The sequence below is a fragment of the Ctenocephalides felis genome, unplaced genomic scaffold, assembly GCF_003426905.1.
Source record: "Ctenocephalides felis isolate EL2017-DRISC unplaced genomic scaffold, ASM342690v1 CF-g0.4_SCAFFOLD_01170, whole genome shotgun sequence".
Taxonomy (NCBI): Eukaryota; Metazoa; Arthropoda; class Insecta; order Siphonaptera; family Pulicidae; genus Ctenocephalides; species Ctenocephalides felis.
Genome location: NW_020537324.1, coordinates 82,860,044 through 82,883,370, shown reverse-complemented (window position 1 = coordinate 82,883,370; position 23,327 = coordinate 82,860,044). Strand labels below are relative to the sequence as shown.

General features: G+C 30.2%; 1 protein-coding gene across 1 annotated transcript in view; it reads left to right on the top strand.

The window, feature by feature from the left end:
• Window positions 1–23,327, top strand: part of LOC113367797 (activated Cdc42 kinase-like) — a 45,234-nt gene that overhangs the window by 12,040 nt on the left and 9,867 nt on the right. The window contains exons 8-14 of the mRNA XM_026609377.1: window positions 8,483–8,638; window positions 10,842–11,015; window positions 11,090–11,273; window positions 11,351–11,526; window positions 16,753–17,007; window positions 18,764–18,980; window positions 22,883–23,023. Of these exons, the coding sequence (XP_026465162.1) occupies window positions 8,483–8,638; window positions 10,842–11,015; window positions 11,090–11,273; window positions 11,351–11,526; window positions 16,753–17,007; window positions 18,764–18,980; window positions 22,883–23,023 (1,303 nt within the window). The remainder of the gene's footprint in view (window positions 1–8,482; window positions 8,639–10,841; window positions 11,016–11,089; window positions 11,274–11,350; window positions 11,527–16,752; window positions 17,008–18,763; window positions 18,981–22,882; window positions 23,024–23,327) is intronic.

Genomic DNA, 23,327 nt, shown 5'->3' with positions numbered 1-23,327 from the left:
ATATATATATATATATATATATATATACATATATATAATTCTATTATCACTTATTAGTCGATTCTCATGATCACTTTTTGCTATTTATTTTTTTCACGATATCCTCTGTTCATATTTTCCTTCTACTCTATCAATATTTGTTTGTGTCATTTGTTTGTTGGTTTAATTTTTGTTTTAATATTTTTTTAATTTTTATCTCGCTATGTGTTGTTATTAACAAAATAATATTTTAACACATATATATGCAGTCGATAGGATATGGTTTTTGTGAAGACTCGATTGATTTATAAATTTTATACAATATTTATATTTATCCAGTAGCTTTTTATAACAAATAACACAAACACTGCATTTAATAATGTATAGTATTTTGTACTCGAATATTTATTTATATATACTAATATATATATATATATATATATATATATATATATATATAAGGTTATACTATCGATATCAATATTAATTTATTACTAAAACATTCGTAGTTTCATTTAATACTAATTTTTTAATTGTTCTTACTAACACATGCTTTGTTCGTTTTTTTGATATCCTCAAAAATCCTATTTGTATCCTTCTCGATTGTTTTTTTTTAAATATTAATTTTTTATGTATGATGTAATTTAAATTGGATTATTTTATGCACTTGCATCGATCAAAAATAATTATTAATAAAATACTGGTTTGTTAATAATTTCTAAAATTATTAATTATGATTCGGTTTACTAATAATTGTTAATAAAATAACAATATATATATATATATATATATATATATATATATATAAAAACACATAAATCATATGTGAACTAAACAAAAAAATATTAAAATTTAACAAATGATATAAAATGATAATAAATATTATTCTAAAATAAATAAAAATAAAATATTAATATCGAAACGTCTTCGTGAAATAAATAAAAATAATATTATTATTCGAAAATTAATACTGTTAAATAAATAATAAAAATATTTGAAAATGCAATATGTAAATTGTCATTATCAATATACTGATATTTAAAAATTAAATGTACTAAAATAAATATACGCAAACACGTGATGGCGCTATCTCTCTCGGTCTCTTTCTGTATCTTTCTATCTCTCTTTGTCTTACTCTCTTAACCTTTTTCTACATCTCATTTTTTCTCTTGGTCCCTCCTTTCTCTCGCTCTCTTATTCTCTTTCAACATCTCCTTTTCTCTTTCGGTCTCTCTCTTTTTCTCCCTCTCTTATTCTATCCCTCTCTTATTCTCTCCCTCTCTTATTTTCTCCTCACATCTCCTTTTCTCTCTCGGTCTCTCTCTTTCTCTCCCACATCTCATTTTCTCTCTCGGCCTCTCTCTTTCTCTTCCACATCTCCTTTTCTCTCTCGGTCTCTTTTTTTTCCTTCCTCTCTTATTCTCTCCCCACATCTCCTTTTCTTTCTCTCTCTCTTTCTCGCTTCTTCCTTTTTCTTTTCCTTTCTTATGCTTTCTCCTCGTCTCCTTTTTTCTCTCTCTTTCTTGCTTTCTCTCTCTACGTCTCCTTTTCTGTCTCTTTTTTTCGCCTTTTCTTTCTCTCTACGTCTTCTTCTTTCTCTCTTTCACACTTTTTTTCTTTCTTTTCCTAAATAAATGAAAAAAAAATTTGTAAATGCCATATATAAATTATTATTATCAATATACTGATATTTAATAAATAAATGTTTTAAAAAAAATATACGCAAACACATGATGGCGCTATCTCTCTCGGTCTCCCTCTGTATCTCTCGGTCTCTCTCTGTATCTCTCGGTCTCTTTCTGTATCTCTCGGTCTCTCTCTTTCTCTCCCTCTCTTAATCAATCCCCACATTTCCTTTTCTCACTCGGTCTCTCTCTTTCTCTCCCTCTCTTATTTTCTCGCACATCTCCTTTTCTCTCTCGGTCTTTTTCTTTCTCTCCCACATCTCCTTTTATTTCTCGGTCTCTCTCTTTCTCTCCCAAATCTCCTTTTATCTTTCGGTCTCTCTCTTTCTCTTCCCCTCTTATTCTCTCCACGTCTCTTCTTCTTTCTCCCTTTCTCGCTTTCTCTCTCTCTACGTCTCCTTTTCTGTCTTTTTTCTCGCTTTTTCTTTCTCTCTACGTCTTTTTTCTTTCTCTCACACTTTTTTTCTTTCTCTCTCTCCCTCGATTACCTCTTATAAATAATTTCCGAACTACCAGAGGTTCCGCACCTCTCTAAGTTCCCTAGACTCAGCCTCCTCTCTCCGTTCAGACCGCAACAATCGCTATTTCGAGCGCGCCCCCTCAGACTTTCGCCTCCCGTTGTGGGACAGAGCCTCCGCCGAATTCTGTTTCGCTCGTTCCCGGGAGCTCCTAACGCGCCCCCTCATGCGAGACTCCGATTATTACGACGACAGAGGCCTGAATTACCGCCCTGAATTCTTCGACGCCCCCCAAAGGTATTACCAGAACGACCTGAACGCCCCTGGCAAAAGATTTTAGACCAGCAGAGGTACGAGCAGAACTTTGGGGAAAGGTCTCAGCAGCGCCCCAGGGGGGTCATACAAAGGGCAAATAGTGACAGGACTGAACGTCGGTTCGATGAGTTTTATCCGAGGAATCTGCATACAGCAGACGTGCCCAGGAGTGACGGTTTTCAGAGGAAGAAGTATGATAAGAATTTAGAAGACAACACCAGGCCACGTACAAGTTCTTTTACGTGCAAACGCAGGAGTATCAGAGCACGCAACATGCGTAGGAGACAAAGTTGTAATTTTATAAACACGCAATCCAGTAGTTCCTCCTCGGATTTCTTTTCTTCGTCTAGTGATTCAGAGGCGCTCTTGAGCAGATCGGGGTCTCTAAGAAGCGGAGGCTATGCGCGAAAATCTGGTTTGAGACGTCCTGGATCAGCAGCCAGTCTGTTCACACCTGGCTTAGGGGGCCCAAAACACAGATCAAAAGCTAACAGCAAATCAAGTTTATTGAAGCCAAATTTTGATGTCACCAAATTAACAGGCAAAAGCCCTCCGGCTGCACCTCAAAACAACCCAGGAACCAGTGAAGACTTCAATGCAACCCAACAATTCCGTTGGCCGCCTGTTTTACCAGGCGGAGGAGCTGCTAATGTAGAAAACACAGTATCAGGAAACCAGGTTATTACTTTGACTTCACCAGTAAGTTCTTGTACATCATCATCGTCAACAGACGATGATTCTTTGGCGGAGTTTCCTGAATTTTCTCAAGACTTTTTGACTAATTATCCACCCAGCCCGGCACCATGACCTGAAGATAAAGATGTTGGAGGCCGAGAGGAAGATAATGGTGAATGCCATTCTTTGTCATTTTGAAATGATAATTGTTTGATGGATATAATAAAAGATTAAGAAGGATTATTAGGAAATGGAATTGAGTAATGATTTAAAAAGATTTTTTGGAACTACTGAATAAAAAAGGGACTTTTAGACAATTTGGTCAATAATGAATAGAAAAGATAAGTTTTGGAACTAATGGACCTTAACCAATGATGCTGCTGTAATAAAAATATATTAATAACTGACAATATATGAAATGCTAAGAAATTAATTTTAACAATCTTGGTAAACAAAATTTACAACTGCGAGTCAAATCAGTAATTGTTGCAAAATAGTTTTTTTGGAACTGCTGAATAAAAAATGGACTTTCAGCCAATTTGGTCAATGATGAATAAAAAAGATATTTCATTATGGACATTTAACCAATCAAATATGAAATGCTAAGAATTTAATTTTAATAATCTTGATAAACAAAATTTAGACCTAAAAGCCGAATCTCGTATGGTTGGAAAAGAAATTTTTTGGAACTACTGGTAAAAAAATGGGCTTTCAGCCTATTTAACCAGAAATGATTGAGAAGGATTTTTTGGTAACTACTAGATTAAAGGTGTCAATAATGATTGAAAAATATTTTCGGAACTTGTGGATAAAAAATAGATATTTGACCAGTGATATTGCTGTAATAAAAATATATTAACATGATCATAAAATATTAAAGAGTAAGAATTTAATTTTAATTATCTGGGAAATAAAATTTACACCTGAAAGTGGAATCAGTATTGGTAAGAAAAGATTTTTTTTTGGAACTGCTGAATACAAAATTGACTTTTAGCTAATTCAGTCAATAATGATTACAAAAAAATTTTTTTTTGGAACTTATGAATAAAAAATGGACATTTACCAAAGACACTACTTTAATAAAATACTAAATGAATCAGATTGAATAGAATTTTAATAAACTTCACATCTCAAAGCCAATTTAATCGATAATGATTGGAAAAGAAAATTTTTGCAATTCTTGGATAAAAATGGACATTTTACCAATTAAACTATTGTAATAAGAGACATATGTTATTAATGGAATATGAATAGGATTTGAAGAAACTTATTAAAACTTTAATTTTAATTTTTTACTTAATCCAAATCGGTCAGCAATTTCTGAAAAAATAATTCTTGCAACTACTGGATAAAAATTAACATTAATCAAATGATACTCCATAAAGAAGTATATCTATATTTAGTAGAATATGAATCAGAATGAATTTTAATAAACTTGGTAAACAAAATTCAAATCTCTAGCTAATTCGGTCAATAATTATTTTAAAAAAATATTTGGAACTACTGGATAAAAAGTGGACATTATATTACTGTAGTAAGAAGATATTTGCAGTTAATGAAATATAAATCAGAAAGAAAAAAATATTATTAATTCTGGTAAACAAAATTTACATCTTTAAGAAGTCGAATCAGTAATGGTAGGAAGAGAATTGTTGGAAACACTGGATAAAAAATGACTTTTAGATAATTCTATAAAAAATGATAGAAAAAAATATTTTTTGGAACTACCGGATGAATAAATGGACATTTATCAATGACAAATTTAACTTAACTCGATCAGCAATTATTGATAAAGATTTTTTTACAACTACTGGATAAAAAATATACATTTATTCAACGATACTGGATATAAAACTACATTTTTAATTAATAAAATATGAATCACAGTGAATATAATTTCAATAAACTTGACAAACAAAATTTGCATCTGAAAGCCATAATAATGGTTGGAAGAGAAAATTTAAACAACCACTGGATTAAAAAAAAGCCAAAAAATGTATCAAGTCCATAAAAAAAGAATTTATATTTAATAGATTGGATTTGAATTGGAGTGAATATGAACAAAATTGTAAAATGAAGAATTACACAATTTTACTTTACACAAATATTCACATTGCGAAATTGATTTACAAAAAAAATCTGTTTTTTGTGGACTTTCAAATTCTTAATAACAAATATCGACTTGGTCCAATGATTGTTGAAATAACCAAAAGATTTGAAGATTTCAATGAAATTTCTGTGGATCAAGAAAATCTTAGAAAAGAACAGAACAGAATTTTTTAAAGCAGCACTTTAACAAAACATAAATCTTGATTATTAATGATAACCTTTTTGCTTAACGACCTGTGTGTACGAGTGTCGTCCATAGACGACATCCAGTGTGCCGACTTTTGCTCCAAGATTTAGCACTCTGAATCAAATATAGACAAATATAACTTGTTATTGCGATTATTAGCAGTAAAAACATTCTTTTAGCAAAAGAGTTCTCTACAACAAAATTCAACAGAGAAAAAATCTAATTTGTAATTAAAACTTTAAATATTTATAATTAAAATCAGAAAAATTAATTACATAGGGGACGTCCATTAATCACGTGAGGATTTAAGGGAAAGGCGGGGAGGAGTTCTCAAAAAATCACAAAATATAAGATATCACGTGCATTTATTTTTTACCTGTATTTTAAAAAAAATCCAAACATTTTCAAAAAATATTAAAATTTTACAATTTTTTCTTGTAACTAAAAATTCACGTGATGTTTGGTGGGAAATGGGGGGTAATTTTTAATTTTACCTGGTATTACTAAAATCCTTAAAAACGATCATGTGATTGATGGACGCCTCCTTAGAAGTGTAAATTTCAATTTTGGATATTTTCATTGAAGTTAATTGGAAAATCCTAAAATATTGTATGTAGCAGTCTCTTACTCTCTTAGCAAAAGTCAGTCAATGAATTCGATACGAAAAATTTACAAGTAGTTAGTAAAATATGATTTTACTGAAGAGTCAAAAAAATCTAATTTGTAATAAAGTATAATTATAAACTAATTTTTAAAATTAACAACATCAATATGTTGTAAAATAACTTTGCTTTGCTTTCAAACATTTAAAAATAAACGCTACAAAAATTGTAAATTGAAGCACAAATCAAGTTAACCTATAGTAAATAGTCTATTTTAAATAAACTCAATAGTAACAAACTAAAAATACAATATTTTAATACATAACCAGTGAATCAACAAATCAAATATAAAAATAATAATAATATAAAAATATAAAAATTATAATATCTTTCTCAAGTATTTTTATACATGCATGTATCAATAATATCATGAGCATGTATAATTTGAACAAAAAACATGTAATCATTATCATATTATTTTTAATTATTTTTTATTAATTAAACTAATTATGATTATAATCATTGAATCAATCAGATACGTCCATTTGCCTCAAACAACGACACACATACCTCTTTCTCTATGCAGTCGATGTATATAAAAATTATAATATATTCTTTCACGATTTTTATACTAAATCAAAAAAGCAATCATGTAAATTAATAAAACTGTAGTAGTTGTAAATATGAAAAAATAATCAAGTAGAGATGTAGAAATTAGATATAATTGGGACATATAACTTTACCATAATTCATTTTCATTCGTTGCATGTCTAAACATTCACAGTTCACACTAGGGAATGCAATACCGATGGAAAATTTTAATGCCGGTATTTCGGTAATTTTTCATTGTAAAACCGGTATACCAGTAAATTACCGGTATTTTTATTATCTTAAACAAACGTAAACAAAATTGAAAGTTACTAATACAAATATAAAAAATGTATATACAACAACTATATTCAATTAAACAATAAAAACAATAAATTTATTTTTTTAAATAATAATTTAACAAAATTATATCCAATTTAATTAATTCATTATCACTATCGAGTATATTGAGTACTTTTCACCAAAAACAAACTTATGAGTAAGAAAGACCAAAAACTCAAAAGATCATATTACATTATTACAATAAACTGTATTGTCTGTATCCGATGTGTTAAATTAGCATAATCTCCAATATTTAAAAAAATTAATTTTTCTACACTAATTTAAGATCGGATACTTTGTCGAGATAAATAATAAGTTACTATAATTGTTGAGTATTGTTATTTAAAACAATGTGATGCTTCTATAGTATTTTCAAACTTCAAAACGTTTTCGAAAAATAATATTTTATAATTGTAATAAGGAGCAAAAATATTTTGTAATTACATAATTATTATGTATAAAGTTAGAAATATATATATATATATATATATATATATAAAGCGAATATATATTTTAAATATTTTTCATATATATATATATATATATATATATATATATATATATAATTAGGGTGGTCCTTAAAATGGCCATTTTCAAATTTCCTTGCTCCCAGGGGCTCAAATGTTTCCAAATAGATAAAAAACAATTTTCTGAAAGTTTTAGCTCTTAATATTAACGTTTAGATAGAGCGCAATTCAATCAAACTTCGTATGGAAAGAGCATGGAAAAAATTTTGAAAATTTTAAAAAAATGTTTAAATAAAATTTGATTGAATTGCGCTCTATCTAAACGTTAATATTAAGAGCTAAAACTTTTAGAGAATTGTTCTTTATCAATTTGGAAGCATTTGAGACCCTGGGAGCAAGGAAATTTGAAAATGACCACTTTAAGGACCACCCTAATATATATATAATATATAATATATATATATATATATATATATATATATATATATATATTATATATATATATATATATAATATTTTGGCGCAAATATCACTTAAAAAACTGTTACATTTTTACATAAGATGAAACAAACATCTTTATCTATCAGTCCAATTCTATTTATTGTAATACGATATGAAGCCCTTAGTAAAGCAATAAATATTCAGTTTAATGACGAGTTGAAATAATATTTGGCATTTGTTTATCTTATAGAATCACTTGAAGATATAGCTGTTTATGCGATTATGGAACTTAAAGATAAATTTGTTCCGAGAAATTTAAACTTTAGTGTATTATGTATCAAATAGCGCTTATGTAAAAATACCGAAAATACCGGTATTTTTGGGGTAAATACCGGTAAAATACCGCTGAAAAATCGATCGGTTTACCGGTAATTCGGTATACCGGTATTGCATTCCCTAGTTCACACACACACTTAAAATGTTTTTATTTACCATTGCGATTTGTTTACATTTTGTTTCATTTTGGTTTCTTTTTTTTCCCTGTCTTTTTTGTGACTTAACTCGTCCTTTTTCCGATTCCTCTTGTTTGTCCTTTTCTCTCTCTCTCTCTGTCCTTTTCCGACGTCGGAAACAGTCGACGATTACCGAAGAGACGCGATTGGCCTATAATAGCCTGATCGAGCAGCCTGCAGCCAATAGGAGCCTGTCGACGCTGAATGGAAACGTGGTAGTTGCTGTGCCGGTCGTGGCGGCGCCACCGGTTAACCAGGTGGCGCCACTTCAAACTCAGGTGGGTAAAGGACACATTAATATATATATATATATATATATATATATATATATATATATCTTATATATAAAATTCTTCTGTAACAATGTAAGTTTCATTAATCCTCCTAAACTATAATTCGGATTTTCATGAATCTTTCTGAAGTTTGTTCGGGAAATTTTCTAGAATGTTTTGATTCATAGAAATATAGTTAGATTGTAGAAATAAATGGAAAAAATTACAAAAAACCGCATATCATTGTTTGACATTGAAAATATTTAAGGCATTGTTTGTCATTGAAAACAAATGAAGACTGTCATCTGCCAAGCATTTCGATTCACTTATAGGCTAAGACACTATTAAAATATAATATATGTTTAAGAATAAGAAAAATGTAATGTCTACGTAATTATTGCCAAAAAGTAGCTGAGATGTGCCAAAAATTAAAATAATATAAAATTTACAGTCAACATCTGACAGGTAATGCAGTCTGCGCATGCGTTTGTCGATGGTCGCACATTAAACTTAGCCTATAATTAACTTTGACTGATTATTATTTTTTAACTTTTAAATGCAGTCGTGTTTTGCCTTACTTCACCAAATCACGATACAAAAATAATTTACTTATTTAAACAATTATTTAGAAGGTTCATTGTGTCAAAAATGCATATGTTTGACATTGGATACGAAATATTTACTCAAGTCAATGGCGCATTTTGGGTCTGAATATTTTTAATGTGCTCTAATTTGCAGGAAATTTTGAAATTAGGTTCATCTTAGTCTCAAGTTTAAAAGTAAAAATAATTTAGAATCATTTGCCACTTCCCGGGGGGATGACATCCATTTTCAGTGGTGCAATTGTATCTCTTTCAAAATAACGTCGGATATCGATAGAAGAACTAATTATAAGAAAAAAATGTTTCATAATGTTTTTCAAAAAAGCAAATACTTTTGAAGTTATTGGCTACTAAAAATTCGTTTCGTTTTGGCGTTTTTCATCGTTTTTTTGCAAGTATCTCCAAAAATATGCATTTTAACGAAAATCATGTAATGAACAAAATTATATCAATTATAAACTTAATAAATCGGTGTTTTATAAAGCGTCCCAGAAACAATGTCGATGATAATAATTTTATTTCATTCGAGATTTAATTGTTGTATTTGAAGCCGTTTAGGGGCGAGGTGTTTATATATTCCATGGGGTTTTAAAGTGCTCAAAATAAGCTTAAAAATGAGTACTGCTAAGGTTTTTTTTTGCATTTAAATCAAATAGTTTTATAAGTGCCATTTCCACCAAAATTAAAATTAATTGTATTTCAACTAGAATTAACTTGGTTCAAGAGATTCTAAATTCTCTAAAAGTATTGAATGACTAACACGGCATCAAAATAAGCAAATACAATATTACTCTCAAAATTTTGATTCACCTGTCGTTAAGTTATAAAATTCTAACAAACAAATAGAATTTTACACATGTTATTTCCATAAGAAACTTTGTTTGGAGTGTGGACTATCTTAAAGGCAATATTAAAAGCTAAAACTTTAAGGAATTTTTTTTTTATAAATTTGAAAGCATTTGAGCCTCTGGGAGCAAAGAAATTGGGAAAAATCTATATTAAGGACCACACTAAATATTTATTTATTTATTTATTCAACGCCCAAGGCAATAATACAATATAGTTACATTTTAAAGTGTAAAAATTTTAAACTAAAGAGATAATATGTGAGAAAATTAGAGCATTATGAGTTCATAGATAGCTTTGTATATAGACATAACACTTAATATATAACATTAAATAAAAACTAATAAAATTAAACATTTAATAAACTATAAATCACTATAGTGATACTTAAGTATACTTAAGACAGTCTTTTAAGGATAATTTTGCTGGTTTGATTTTTTATATTTGTCACCGACAGACCAAAGATATCAATCTCAGATTTATTATTATTTTTGATATTTTAAACATAAATGCGCGTGAAACAAATTTGGTTTTAACAGCAGGTTTTTACAAAGTTCTATTATTCCACAACTTAATGTTTGGTACGATAAAATTGAATCGTTCAAGAAATTCAGGCACATCTAAAGCACCTTTCATATATCTAAATTAAAATATAAATTATCCCATGCCCCAAGTTTTGTGCAAATCAACTTTAAAATCGGTTCAGTAGTTTAGAAGTTTATTCGGAACAAACATGGTGACTTATTTTTTTTTTTTAATAGACAACCACTGTTACTACACCCAACATTACAAGCATTTTACAAAGTGGTCCTCCAGTCACAATGGCACCGGTGATCAGTAGTCTTCATCATCACCAGAAGGACACATTGAGCAGTTCACCGATGGACGAAACGAATCCTTTGAGGATTTTAAAGAGCAGCAAAAACTTTCCAGCGGTAATGATAATTATTTCATAATTTTTTGTATCAAGATAATTGAATTAGTTTCTAAGTCTGTTATTATATTCAAGGTGAGGCCTCGTGTGAGGTACCCTGCAGGAACTGATAAACTAAGGACTCTGCCCAACATTCGTAGACATATCGATGATGTTAATAATGATGCCACGTCCAATTGTGGTGATGATGTTAGTGTACCTGAAAGTCCTAGTTATGTAACAACCACTTCACACGGCGGAGGATTTTCATACCCTGATGGTAAAAAATAGATACGATCAACATAATTCTACGATCTATATTCTAGAGGTTTTATGTGTAAATTATATATTTTTCAGAACCCAATGATACAACCAATCACCAAGTCAATAACCTAGTACCTTTGCCACCAAAAGATAGAAATTTGACAGCCTTATCCAATCGTAATGCTGCCAAACGACATACCAGGAAACATCCCTTGGTCATACTACCTGCTACTTCTGGGGTACAAAGAACACTCGACAAAGTCAACCAGGTAAAGAATAATATATATATATATATATATATATATATATATATATATATATATATATATTGAATGGTAGAATCTTGGATTTGTGTATATTTTGTAGAGTTTCGAACAAGAATCCAAAAATAATACAAAATAAAAAAACAAGAAAAGTTTTTATTAAACAATTTCTTTATTTAATTATTTGTTTACTGTCAACGTTTCGGAACTAGGTACGTTCCATCTTCAGGACATCTGTCAAGAAACATGATCTTGATGAGATTTAAGCAAACAATATGTTTAGGAAAAGAAAATAGATTTTTCTTAAATAATAAATTAATTGTAACAAATAATAATGTGCAGAAATATGATAATATGATCAAAATGAAAATGATAAAAATAAATGAGTGGATTATCAGAACAGGATATTAAAAATGATAGAATGTTTTTATGAAAGTTATGGAAAAAATTTTTTAAGAAAAGATTAATGATAAAATTGAATTAATTACCTGTATGTTTGAATATACGTTAGCACTTTTTCACTAAACAAGAATTTTTGACAAAAAATGAATTTGTGAGTTATTTTTCCGCCGAATAGTTAACTTTTGTAAATCAAAATTACTAAAAGTGTTGTCTTTTTTTAAAATTATTATTTGAAAACAAATAATATTGTATTCGATGTTATACTATTGGCTTTTGGAAACGAACTAATTGTATTTGGTGGTTCATATGTAACACGTGTAAACACTTGAAACGAGAACTGTGAGATTGTATGTGTGTGTTTTTTTCATGTTAGGGTGTAAATACTTAAATTATTGAACTTAAAAGGAAGTCGATATTAATTGTTTGTCAAAAAGTGTAAAAAATTTAAATATGAGTCATGTAATAGGTTGTGATCTGATCTAATGTTGACACTGTTAGAAACATTCATGAGAATAAGACAACTCTCCGCGAATAATCTCCTAAAGATGCAACTTTCATGATATAAAATCTTTGGAGTGAAATTAAATGAATGGGCGTTTTCAATAGAGTGTTGTACTAGGGTACTTTTGAAATTTTTTTGTTTATGGTGGACCACACCATATATATATATATATATATATATATATATATATATATATATATATTATTTAAAATTCTTCTGTAACAGCATATGAATTGAGACACAATTATATAATTGTGTAAAAGTAATAATATGCTAATTGAACTACCCGATATAATATTAATTCTCGAATGGAAATAGCAGTAGAAAAAATTAGAAAGCAGAAGTATTATTATTTGGTGAAAATATTTTATGATAAATGTTTTGCTTTTATTAAAAAGTTTACTACATTATTAACTTCCCGAAGGAGAAGTTTATGTTTTCATAAAAAAATCCGATTCGCTAATTTTATGTTTTCTCGACGTTTCAAGCCATTCTGAATCGAATGAGACCAAATTGGGCAAAAGTATGTGTGTGTGTGTGTATGTGTGTGTATGTGTGTGTGTGTGTGAACAGATTTTTTGCCGTAAATCGACGTTTTCTCGAAAACGGCTGGGCCGATTTCAAAGATGTTAAAAGCCATTCGATATATCTCGACGAGGACTATCGTTTGTCAGATTTGTGCGACGATCGGCGTTTCTTTATAAATAGCAGAAAAGTGAAAAAAATTTCGTCCACATTTAAGCCTATCCTACCGAACCGATTTTAAAAAATTTAAAACTGTTCGAAAGATATTAGTTGGGAATGATACTGATTAGTTTTAGGTGAAAATCTACCGAGCCGTTTTCTTGTAATTAACTGTTGAAAAAAAAAATTAAGCCGATTTTTATGAAACTTTTTTTGGCGATATATATCATAGTCTTATAGAACTTACTAAAATATTAAGGCCTTACGACATGTAGTTTAATTTTAAAAATTCATCAAAGTTTGAGAAAATGAGTAGTTCTTTTGACGTTTGTTAAAATTAAAATTAGACGATTCACTTGGTGTATCGATAGAGTACTTGGTCTTAATAAACGTGATAAATCATTACGTAATAAATCGTCCTACGGAAACGTTCAATTAAAAAATTATTGATTTTTGAAAATTTGCTTTTAGAAAATACTCCGATTAACATGTTTGTTCGTTTTCAACTATGTGTAATAAATCCACTCGGAATACTTTTAATCAATCATAAATTAATTTAGTTTTGGTTGATTAGGTCGATTATTTACACATATCGGGAAGTTCATGTAACTTGACTCAAGGCTAAATACCAAACCAACTAGTTTTTATATAAAATTAATCCAAAAAATCAATTATTTTCTCATCAAAAGAAAATAATTAAATTAAATTTGATTCTCAAGTTTTGCGTTTTTACTTTGGTCAGCACTGTTAAAATTACGAGTCATTGAGTCGATCATGTGGTCGACCGAAAAATTTTACAACTCGTCATTTAATTGTGAATTTTTTAGAAATAATATTTTATTGATATTTTTTTAATTTTATTTTATAGATAAATTTTCATTTCACAAAATTAAATGCGATTTGACAAATCCTTAGATGCATAAACAACGCACTATAGAACGCATTTGTGTCGAGTATTTCAGTTTCAAAGTTGTCGGAGTCGTGGAGTTGTTAAGCGGATATAACTCCTCCGTGAAGCGGAGTCAAATCCGAGTCGATCCGGCTTCGGATATAATAAGCCCATCTCTAATATATATATTAGGGTGGTCATTTTCGAATTTCCTTGCTCCCAGGGGCTCAAATGGTTCCAAATAGATAAAAAACAATTCTCTGAAAGTTTTAGAGCGCAATTCAATCAAAGTTTGTATGGAAAGAGCATGGAAAAAATTTTGAAAATTAAAAAAAAATGTTTTAGGTTTAACTTAGCGACAAATTAATGAGTTTTATTCATTCATTTGTTCGCTAAATCTTCTTATATATAAAAATGGATCGCAAAATGCGTTGGTAAGCGCATAACTCAACAACGCCTGGACCAATTTGGCCAATTCTTTTTTTAAAATGTTCGTTAAAGTCCAAGGATGGTTGTTACGGCGAGAAAAAACGAATAATTGCCGGGAAAACCCTAAAAACAGCCCTTTTCTTCTTTAATCGAGTAGGCAACGCAATTTGTAAAAAAACAATGATCTATGTCATGACATTTTGTGTAGTTTTTGATAATCTAATTTTGAATATATTTATATAAACATAGAAATATCTTTCTATTAATCAAGCTATCTTGGCAGCCAAAAACATTGATGTAAATTAATTAAATTTCAAAATTCAAGAACAAATTACAGGCGAATCAGTTGATTCGGCAACTAACCAAGACGATCCACCGGAGTTTTTAAACTCGCTGGATTTGCTAGGATTGCCACCTCACAATCTTCAATTAAAGGCTGGATCGGCAATTATAATGTTGCGAAATATCGACCAACTATATTCAAAGGATAGTATAAAGCAGAAGATGTTCTCGCACCATGCATCCCAATGCGTTTCCAGTGCGTTTATGGTATCATTAAGTGTTTGTGGTATTAATTTAGAAAACCCATGTTTCTCACATGGAAAATTGTATGTTCTTTATTCCCGTATTGGAAAACCATCAGATTTATTTGTCTCTGCGCCAGGTAATCAAACAAAAAACATCGTTTATCACAAAGCACTACAATGAAAATTTAACTGATTTTTGAATTATGATTTACATTATTAAAATTACTTACTTTTAAATGCTTATAGTGTTTTATTTAATTATTTTTAATTCACACCGAATTATTACCAGGGTGACGGTTCTGTTCAGGATAATTTTTTGCAAAGAATAGAAAAAAGGTAGGCTCAAAACACCGCCACATTACAATTTTTTTTGACAGGACGAATTGTGTCGGGCCGGCTAGTTACATCTAAAAAACATTTTAAAAAATTTTGAAAATTTTTTCATGCTATTTCCATACAAAACTTTGATTGAATTGCGCTCTATCTAAACGATAATATCAAGAGCTAAAACTTTCAGAGAATTGTTTATTTATCTATTTGGAACCATTTGAGCCCCTGGGAGCAAGGAAATTCGAAAATGACCATTTTAAGGACCACCCTAATATATATATATATATATATATCTTATATATAAAACTCTTCTGTAATGATGTATGTAAATATACTCCTTCTAAACGATTATTCGGATTTTGATAAATCTTTCTATAGTTCGTTAAGGGATTTTTTTTTTAAGATTTTTTGAATTATACAAATATACTTCTTGATTGGATTAAAGTTTTATTTGGAATACTTTACGATGAGAATTGGAACATTTGTAGCTCTTCTGGAAGTGTGTGAAATCAAAGAATTTATTTAGATGCAAGAATTTATTTAGCGCTTTATTATAATATTTTAGTTGTTACTTCTTCAACAGCTCAGGACTAACTATCTTTATATTTTTACATTTTTTAAAATATTTCTAATATTTCTAGTTTTATGATAGCTCGCCGAGGGTACATGAGCTATCATAAACTTTTATTAAGGGTTGTCTGGCAGATGTACAAGATATTCGCAACATTTACTGTTACTTGGGATTATACATCGTTCAAATGAATTTACTTATGACTAATATTTATAATTATAAGGAACACAATTCTCAACAATATATATATATATATATATATATATATATATATATATATATATATATAAGTTTGTTCATTAGTGCAGGATGTTTATGTCCTGGTTTTAGATTACTCCTGTAGAAGACCGTCCGCCTCTAACATTAACATTAACATTAACGTCCGCCTTTAACATTTTTGTTAAAAAAAATCCAATTTTATTTGTTTACGAGATATCCGTGGTGGACCGTTAATAATTGGTCTACCCTACCCATAAACATACAAATGTGATTTTTTAATGTAAGTAATCAGTAATTTTTGATTGATTTCTTTACATAATTTTATTGTAAAAGCAGTCCCTGGTGCTATTGTGCACAAAAGACACAGCAATTGCTTTCGTAGACTTGGCCACATCATGTAAAATCATGTTGGTCATTATAATTGGACATAATTTTTTGCGAAAATGGGTCATTATAAGCAACATGTCAACGTAAGCGGTGTCAATATATCCGACTAGACAGCTGTTATTTAAGGTATTTTATATGGAAACCAAACTTTCTAGTGTGATTACGTCATGATAAGCGGTTGTCAATATATCGGGCGTCATACTAATCGGATTCTACTGTATATATATATATATATATATATATATATATATATATATTAGTGCAGCATGTTTATGTTCTGTCCTGGTTTTAGATTACACCTGTAGAAGACCGTCCGCCTCTAACATTTCCTCCGCAAGTACAAAGAGTGTCACCCACCAAGATCGTCACGTCACACGTGACCAGCGTCACGTCTCATCTCACCAACGTGACATCATCTCACACCACAAACGTCACGTCACCTTGTTATATGAACCAGTGCGATGTCGTAGACTTTGGTAGTAAATCCAAACAGGATAAAGAATTTTTGGAGAATAATTTTACCAGAGAAGAACTTTCGACGTTGAAGGTAATATTAATTGGAATATTTAATAAATATTAAATTATATATTATCTTATATATAAAAATGGAGAACTCTTTCAAATGTCCAAGTAAAACTCGAAAACGGCTGAATCGATTTGGCCAGTCTTAGTCTTGAAAAATTCGTGCCAATCCAGAGAAAGTCCAAAAGGTGAGAAATTATTTCAAATCCGCGTAGAAACTTTACATTTTTAATTTGAAAATTTTTGTAGAAGCATAATTTAAATAAAACAATGGACGGTGGCTAATACGTCAAATGTCAAACGCTTTTGACAGATGATGTTCAATTACGTTCAATAGGATATTTTACGTGAATATTATTTAATTATGATTAAATTGTAGTTAGTAGCTTTGTTTGTAGTTTTATTTATATATAAAAGCGCTAGTAAACGGGCCGCAAGTGTTACTAGAGACTCAAAATATCAACTTTTTTGAAATGTTAATATGAAAATGCACTTTTTGGCGTTGTAGCACTCTTTTTTTTGCAAATCATACTTATCGCAAACATGGTGCTCTGAAAGATCTCATTTGTACAATTATATACTCATTGGTATTTATAAAACATTTTCTATTTATTATTTTTTATTTATCATATTTAAATTCAGAACCTAAATTTGGTATCGATCAAATGGACATTTTGTCGAATAGCATTTTTCAAATTATAATTTCCCAGAATTTATCGCAGAATAGATATTAATATATGAAGGTCCGGGATTAAAAAGGTCCACCACTGATGTGCCAAAAATCAGTAAAGTTAAGCATTGTTTAACAACAATATTTGAAAGTAGAGGAAAAAAGATGTATAGCCAGCTACAAACTTGATTTGAAAACGATAATCTTTGAAATGGGGGATATAAACGGTAATCTTTGAAAATCCATAATAAAAGTATTTTCTTCCGTCGGTAGTTTTAGCATTAGTTAAAAATGTAATTATTATGTAAAATACCTTTAAAATTAAGGCAAATTGCTGGATCTTCCCGTTCCATAACGAAATGTTCGAGGACTATTTAATGTTTTCAAATAGATTATTATTATAAATACTGTGGCATTGTTTAATATTTTCGAAATCTAATTTATTGTCGATGTACAAAAAAAATTGTTTTGTCAAACAAGCAAAAAGTTTTTTGAATCATTCAAATCGTATGCTTAGTTCTCTCAAAAACTGCAATTTTTTGTTCATTTAGCTCGGTATTTCCGAAACGGCTGGATCTGTCTTTGCCAAAAATAACAACCTCTTCTCCCAATAATTACTAATTGAATGCTTTTTAGATCATTCAAATCGGATACTCCATTCTCTCAAAAACTCGATTTCTATACTCTGCACTCTTTGCTCTTTATCTCCGTAACTGCTGGACCTGCCTTTGCCAAAAACTAATCAGCTCTTTTCCCTATCGATAGGAATCGAATGTTTTTTGAACCATTCAAATCGGTTGATCCGTGCGCCCGAAAACGTGGACGAAAAATTGTATCCATACATACATACATACACACACACACATCCATTTTTTCTGAGGTATGCCAAAACGTTCAGAAACCTTCAAAACGTCGAGAAATGTAAAAATTTTCAATTCCGATTTTCGGCCCACTACAATAACTTACCCTACGGGAAGTTAATAATTAGAATGATAAATAAATATTCTTTTAATTTTATATATTTCTATATTTTGGGGGCCCCCAAACAAATTTTGATACGGGATATTTATGAAATGTGAGTTTTTGTTATCGTATGTTGTTTTTTCTTTAGCAAGTTGAGTATGAGAATATACAATCAGGCGAACCGAAAAAGCAGGAATCGAAATCTGTGGTTTTGCCAAGGAGACATCAGTCGTTGAACGATGTGCCGAGTACGCAGGACGTCGATAGGGCTTCGATGGATTTTGAAAATTTGGTCGAGTCTGATTTTAATTTTGAGACTGATGATGCGTTTTACGAGCCTGGCGAAGTGCCTGTCGATGAAATAGGTAATTGAATAATAAGATAGATTAACTAGTGGTTAATAATAAATTGCTGGAACTTCCCGTACCGTAATAAAATATTCGAGAAATTTTAAACGTTTTCAAATATATTATTACAAATACTGTAACTTTCATTATTTTTGCTATCTTGTTATAACTGACAAATTTTGCAAAAAAAACATTGGTAGAGACAAATTTATTAAAATACAAATATAAAAAACAAAAATACTCTTGAAAAATAATTTGCTGAAGAATCAGAATTATTCTGTTAATGAATTTTTATGATCTAAATATATATACATACATGTGATAATGTATAAATGATATAAAACATATATATAAAAAAAATTAATAAAAAATCATAAATAAAAAAGAGACATTAAAAAAATATGTATGTTAATTAGTATATAAATGTGTTAATAAGTAAATAAATAAAACAATAATAAACTAGTGGTGTATGGCATCGTGCCTTAAGGCAAATTGCTGGAACTTCTCGTACCGTAATGAAATATTCGAGAAATTTTAAACGTATTCAAATATATTATTACAAATACTGTAACTTTCATTATTTTTCCTATCTTGTTATATCTGAGCAAATCAAATGTAAATCATAAATCATAAATCAATTTATCTCCAGAACATTAACAATCGTTCGTCATTTTATTTCGAATTCAATTTCAAAAAAAATAGTAGTATAGTCACAGTCTAAACGCATTTGCAAATAATTCTGTGCGACATTTTCACTTATATTGCGCTTAGCTTGGCGGCATTTTCACATTTTTCAATAGTTTTCACAAAATTGGAAAACAGTCTGAACGCACTTGGGTAAACATTTGTACCAGAGTGGTGCTTAGACTGTGCTTAGCCTGGGTAATTTTTTGAATTTTTAATCCAAAATATACAAAAATATGTTTTGAAAAATTTTTTTTTTCCTAAAGCAATTATTTTGTTGAAACAAGCAGAAAGTTCTTTGAATCACTCGGACGCTTAGTTTTTTTCAAAAACTGCCATTTTTTTCAACATTTACAATCTCTCTCCCTTTACCTTTACTCTACCTATATCTGGTGCTCTACCTTTACCTTTACTCTACCTATATCTGGTGCTCTACCTTTACCTTTACTCTACCTATATCTGGTGCTCTACATTTATCTTTACTCTACCTATATCTGGTGCTCTACCTTTACCTTTACTCTACCTATATCTGGTGCTCTACATTTACCTTTACCCTACCTATATCTGGTGCTCTACCTTTACCTTTACTCTACCTATATCTGGTGCTCTACCTTTACCTTTACTCTACCTATATATGGTGCTCTACCTTTATCTTTACTTTACCTATATCTGGTGTATATTATAAATAGATCTCTGAAACCGCTGGGCCTACCTTTGCCAAAAACTAATAACCACTTTTCCTTGTCATTACGAACTGAATGTTTTTTGGATCATACAAATCGGAAGATCCGATCTCTCAAAAACTCGATATCTATTTTCTGCACTCTTTGCTCCATATCTCCGTAAGGGCTGGACCTGCCTTTGACAAAAACTAATCGGCACATCTCCCTATTAATAGGGATCGAATGTTTTTTAAACCATTCAAATTGATTGATCCGTGCGCTCGAAAACGTGGACGAAAAAATTCGGACATACAAAACACACACACGCACACACATCCATTTGGTTTCTGAGGTATGCCCCTTAAAAATGTTCAGAAACCTTCAAAACGTCGAGAAATGCAAAAATTTTGATTTTCGGCCCATTACTATAACTACCCTACGGGAAGTTAAAAATGACGACGTCGCTATCGCGAGATAAACTGCCACATTGTCAATTTTCCACCGAAAGTATTTTTTGGTTGTGAGCACTATTGTTTAGCTTACAACATCTGCATATAATCTTTAAGTACAGTAGAACTCCAATTATCCGAATTAATGGTGACCGGGACCCATTCGGATAATCAAATATTCGGATAATCGGAGTTTGTTTTTAAAATTGCCATTGGAGAGAAAAAAAGTAACGTTTTGATATTACACTATTTTTTTTATTGAATTAAGTGAAAGAAACATGACATTTTCACATGTTTTAAATACAAATAAAATGTACTTAAACGAGTTAAAAAAAATGTGCAAGTTTAGAAATAACTAGCTGTAAGTGGAAATCTGTCTTAAGGCAATTAGGGCATCGTGCCTTAAGGCAAATTGCTGGAACTTCCCGTACCAAAAATTATTATTTTTTTTGAAAAAAAAATTACTTCGAAAAAATAAGATTTTTGAGAAATTATAAATTTGACAAAAAACTACTTTTTTTTGAAAAAAAAAATAAAAAAAAAATAATAAAATTTTTTTTTTTTAAAAATCTTTTTTTTTGAAAAAAAATGTTTTCTTTATTTTGACATATGTTGGAAAATCTGAACTTTTTTTCAAAGCAATCGTACTGCTTTAAATGCATAGAGACAAAATATAAAGCGCATAAGCGCCGCGTAGCTGTCTAAAGGTGCGTCCACACCTAACGAACGAACACGAACGAACATAAAAGAACGTACCAGAACGAACGGCAACAGCATAGTGTGGACGCCACGACGATCACGAACGAACATAAACAAACATGGCGAGCAATGTTCCGCAACTTGTCGGTACATCAAAGGGAATTGTTCGTTCATGTTTGAACTCGTATGTGCAGTGTGGACGCTACCACAAATGTAGACAAACATTTTTCTTTTTTGATGTTAAAATGTGCAGTCCTGCATTAGTTTATGCTGTGTTTATTGTAAGATATTGCTGTTATTGACAAATTTTGTAAATTTGATGACTTTAAATAATTTTGCTCTTTCCCGCCACTTTAAATAATAAATCTGACGTTTCACGGTACATCCTCGAACAAAAAGATTCAAGCCCTCACTGCTTTGAGGCGTTTGTTTGGAATTTTTTGCGTTCGTTCGTGTTCCTGTTCGTTCTTCTTTGTATTTTCTTGTTCGACTTGTTCGTTCGTGTTCGTTCGTTAGGTGTGGACGCACCTTAACGGGTAAACATTGGTACGGAACCCATAGGAATGTAAACAAAATTTATACTTATTGTTAAAATCTCTATAAATTATCTGATAATTTGACGTGCACATGTCTAATGATCATTTTTGACCGCCAAATGGCATTTATTTTTTACTTTTTTCACTAGATCTCCGCAACCGCTAGACCTGCCCTCATGAAAATTTGATCAATTCTTCATCTTGTCAATACAAGTAAAATGTTTTTTGAATTAATAAAATCGGACGCTCCGTTCTATTAAAAACTGAGGTACCGTTTTTGGCACTTTTTGCCCCGTATCTTTGGAACGGCTAGACCTACCTCCGCCAAAAACTAATCAGCACGTCTTCTTATCAATACGGATCGAATGTTTTTTAATTTATTCAAATTGCTTCATCCGTGTTCCCGAAATCGTCGACGAAAATTTGTATCCGCACACACATACATACTACGCACACACCACACATACATCCATTTTTTCTAAGGTATGCCAAAATATTCAGAAACCTCTGAAACGTAAAGATATATAAAAATTTTCAATTTCGATTTTTTTGCGATTACTATAACTTGCTCTACGGGAAGTTAAAAATCATTGTTTTGTAAACATTTCCGTCAAATCAAAACAAACAATGTACCTACACTGGCTTCGCTGAAGGAAGAATAATAGCGCACTTAGACTTTTTTTGAACAATTTTTTTTCTGAAAGTGATTCGGATAATCGGCGATTCGGATAGTCGGAGTTCGGATAATTGGAGTTCTACTACATATGTTATTTAATTGTTTTATAAGATGTATTGTTAATTTTAAGTTACATTCATGCCTTTACACTGGCAAATGTATTAACATTAATAAAGAATATAAGTAATTTGATTTTTATCATATTGTCATTCAGATACTGCAGTGTCTGCAGCAGCAAGACCAAGGCTGGCTTCGGCAGATGCTGCTGTTTCAGTTACCATACCAGGTGTAAATCTGGATAAAAATACTATTGCAGAGCATGATGTTAGCTGTGAAGATTTACTGGATTTTGCAGGTAAATTATGCATATTTATTCACATTACAGTAGAAACTAATTGTAAGTTGCATTTTGTCAAGGCAACTTGCAAGAAATTTGCGATACGGGTAACTAATCGATTTAAATAATAACTAGTGGTGTATGGTAATGAAATGTTCGGGGAATATTGAATGTTTTCATATAGATTATTATATAAATACTGTAACGTGGTCTAATATTTATAAGAATTATATAAACTAAAAGTATATTAGAACTATAGTCAGAATTAAAAATAAAATCTGAATTATTTTCGATATACAAAAAAAAAATCCTTGAAAAAAAA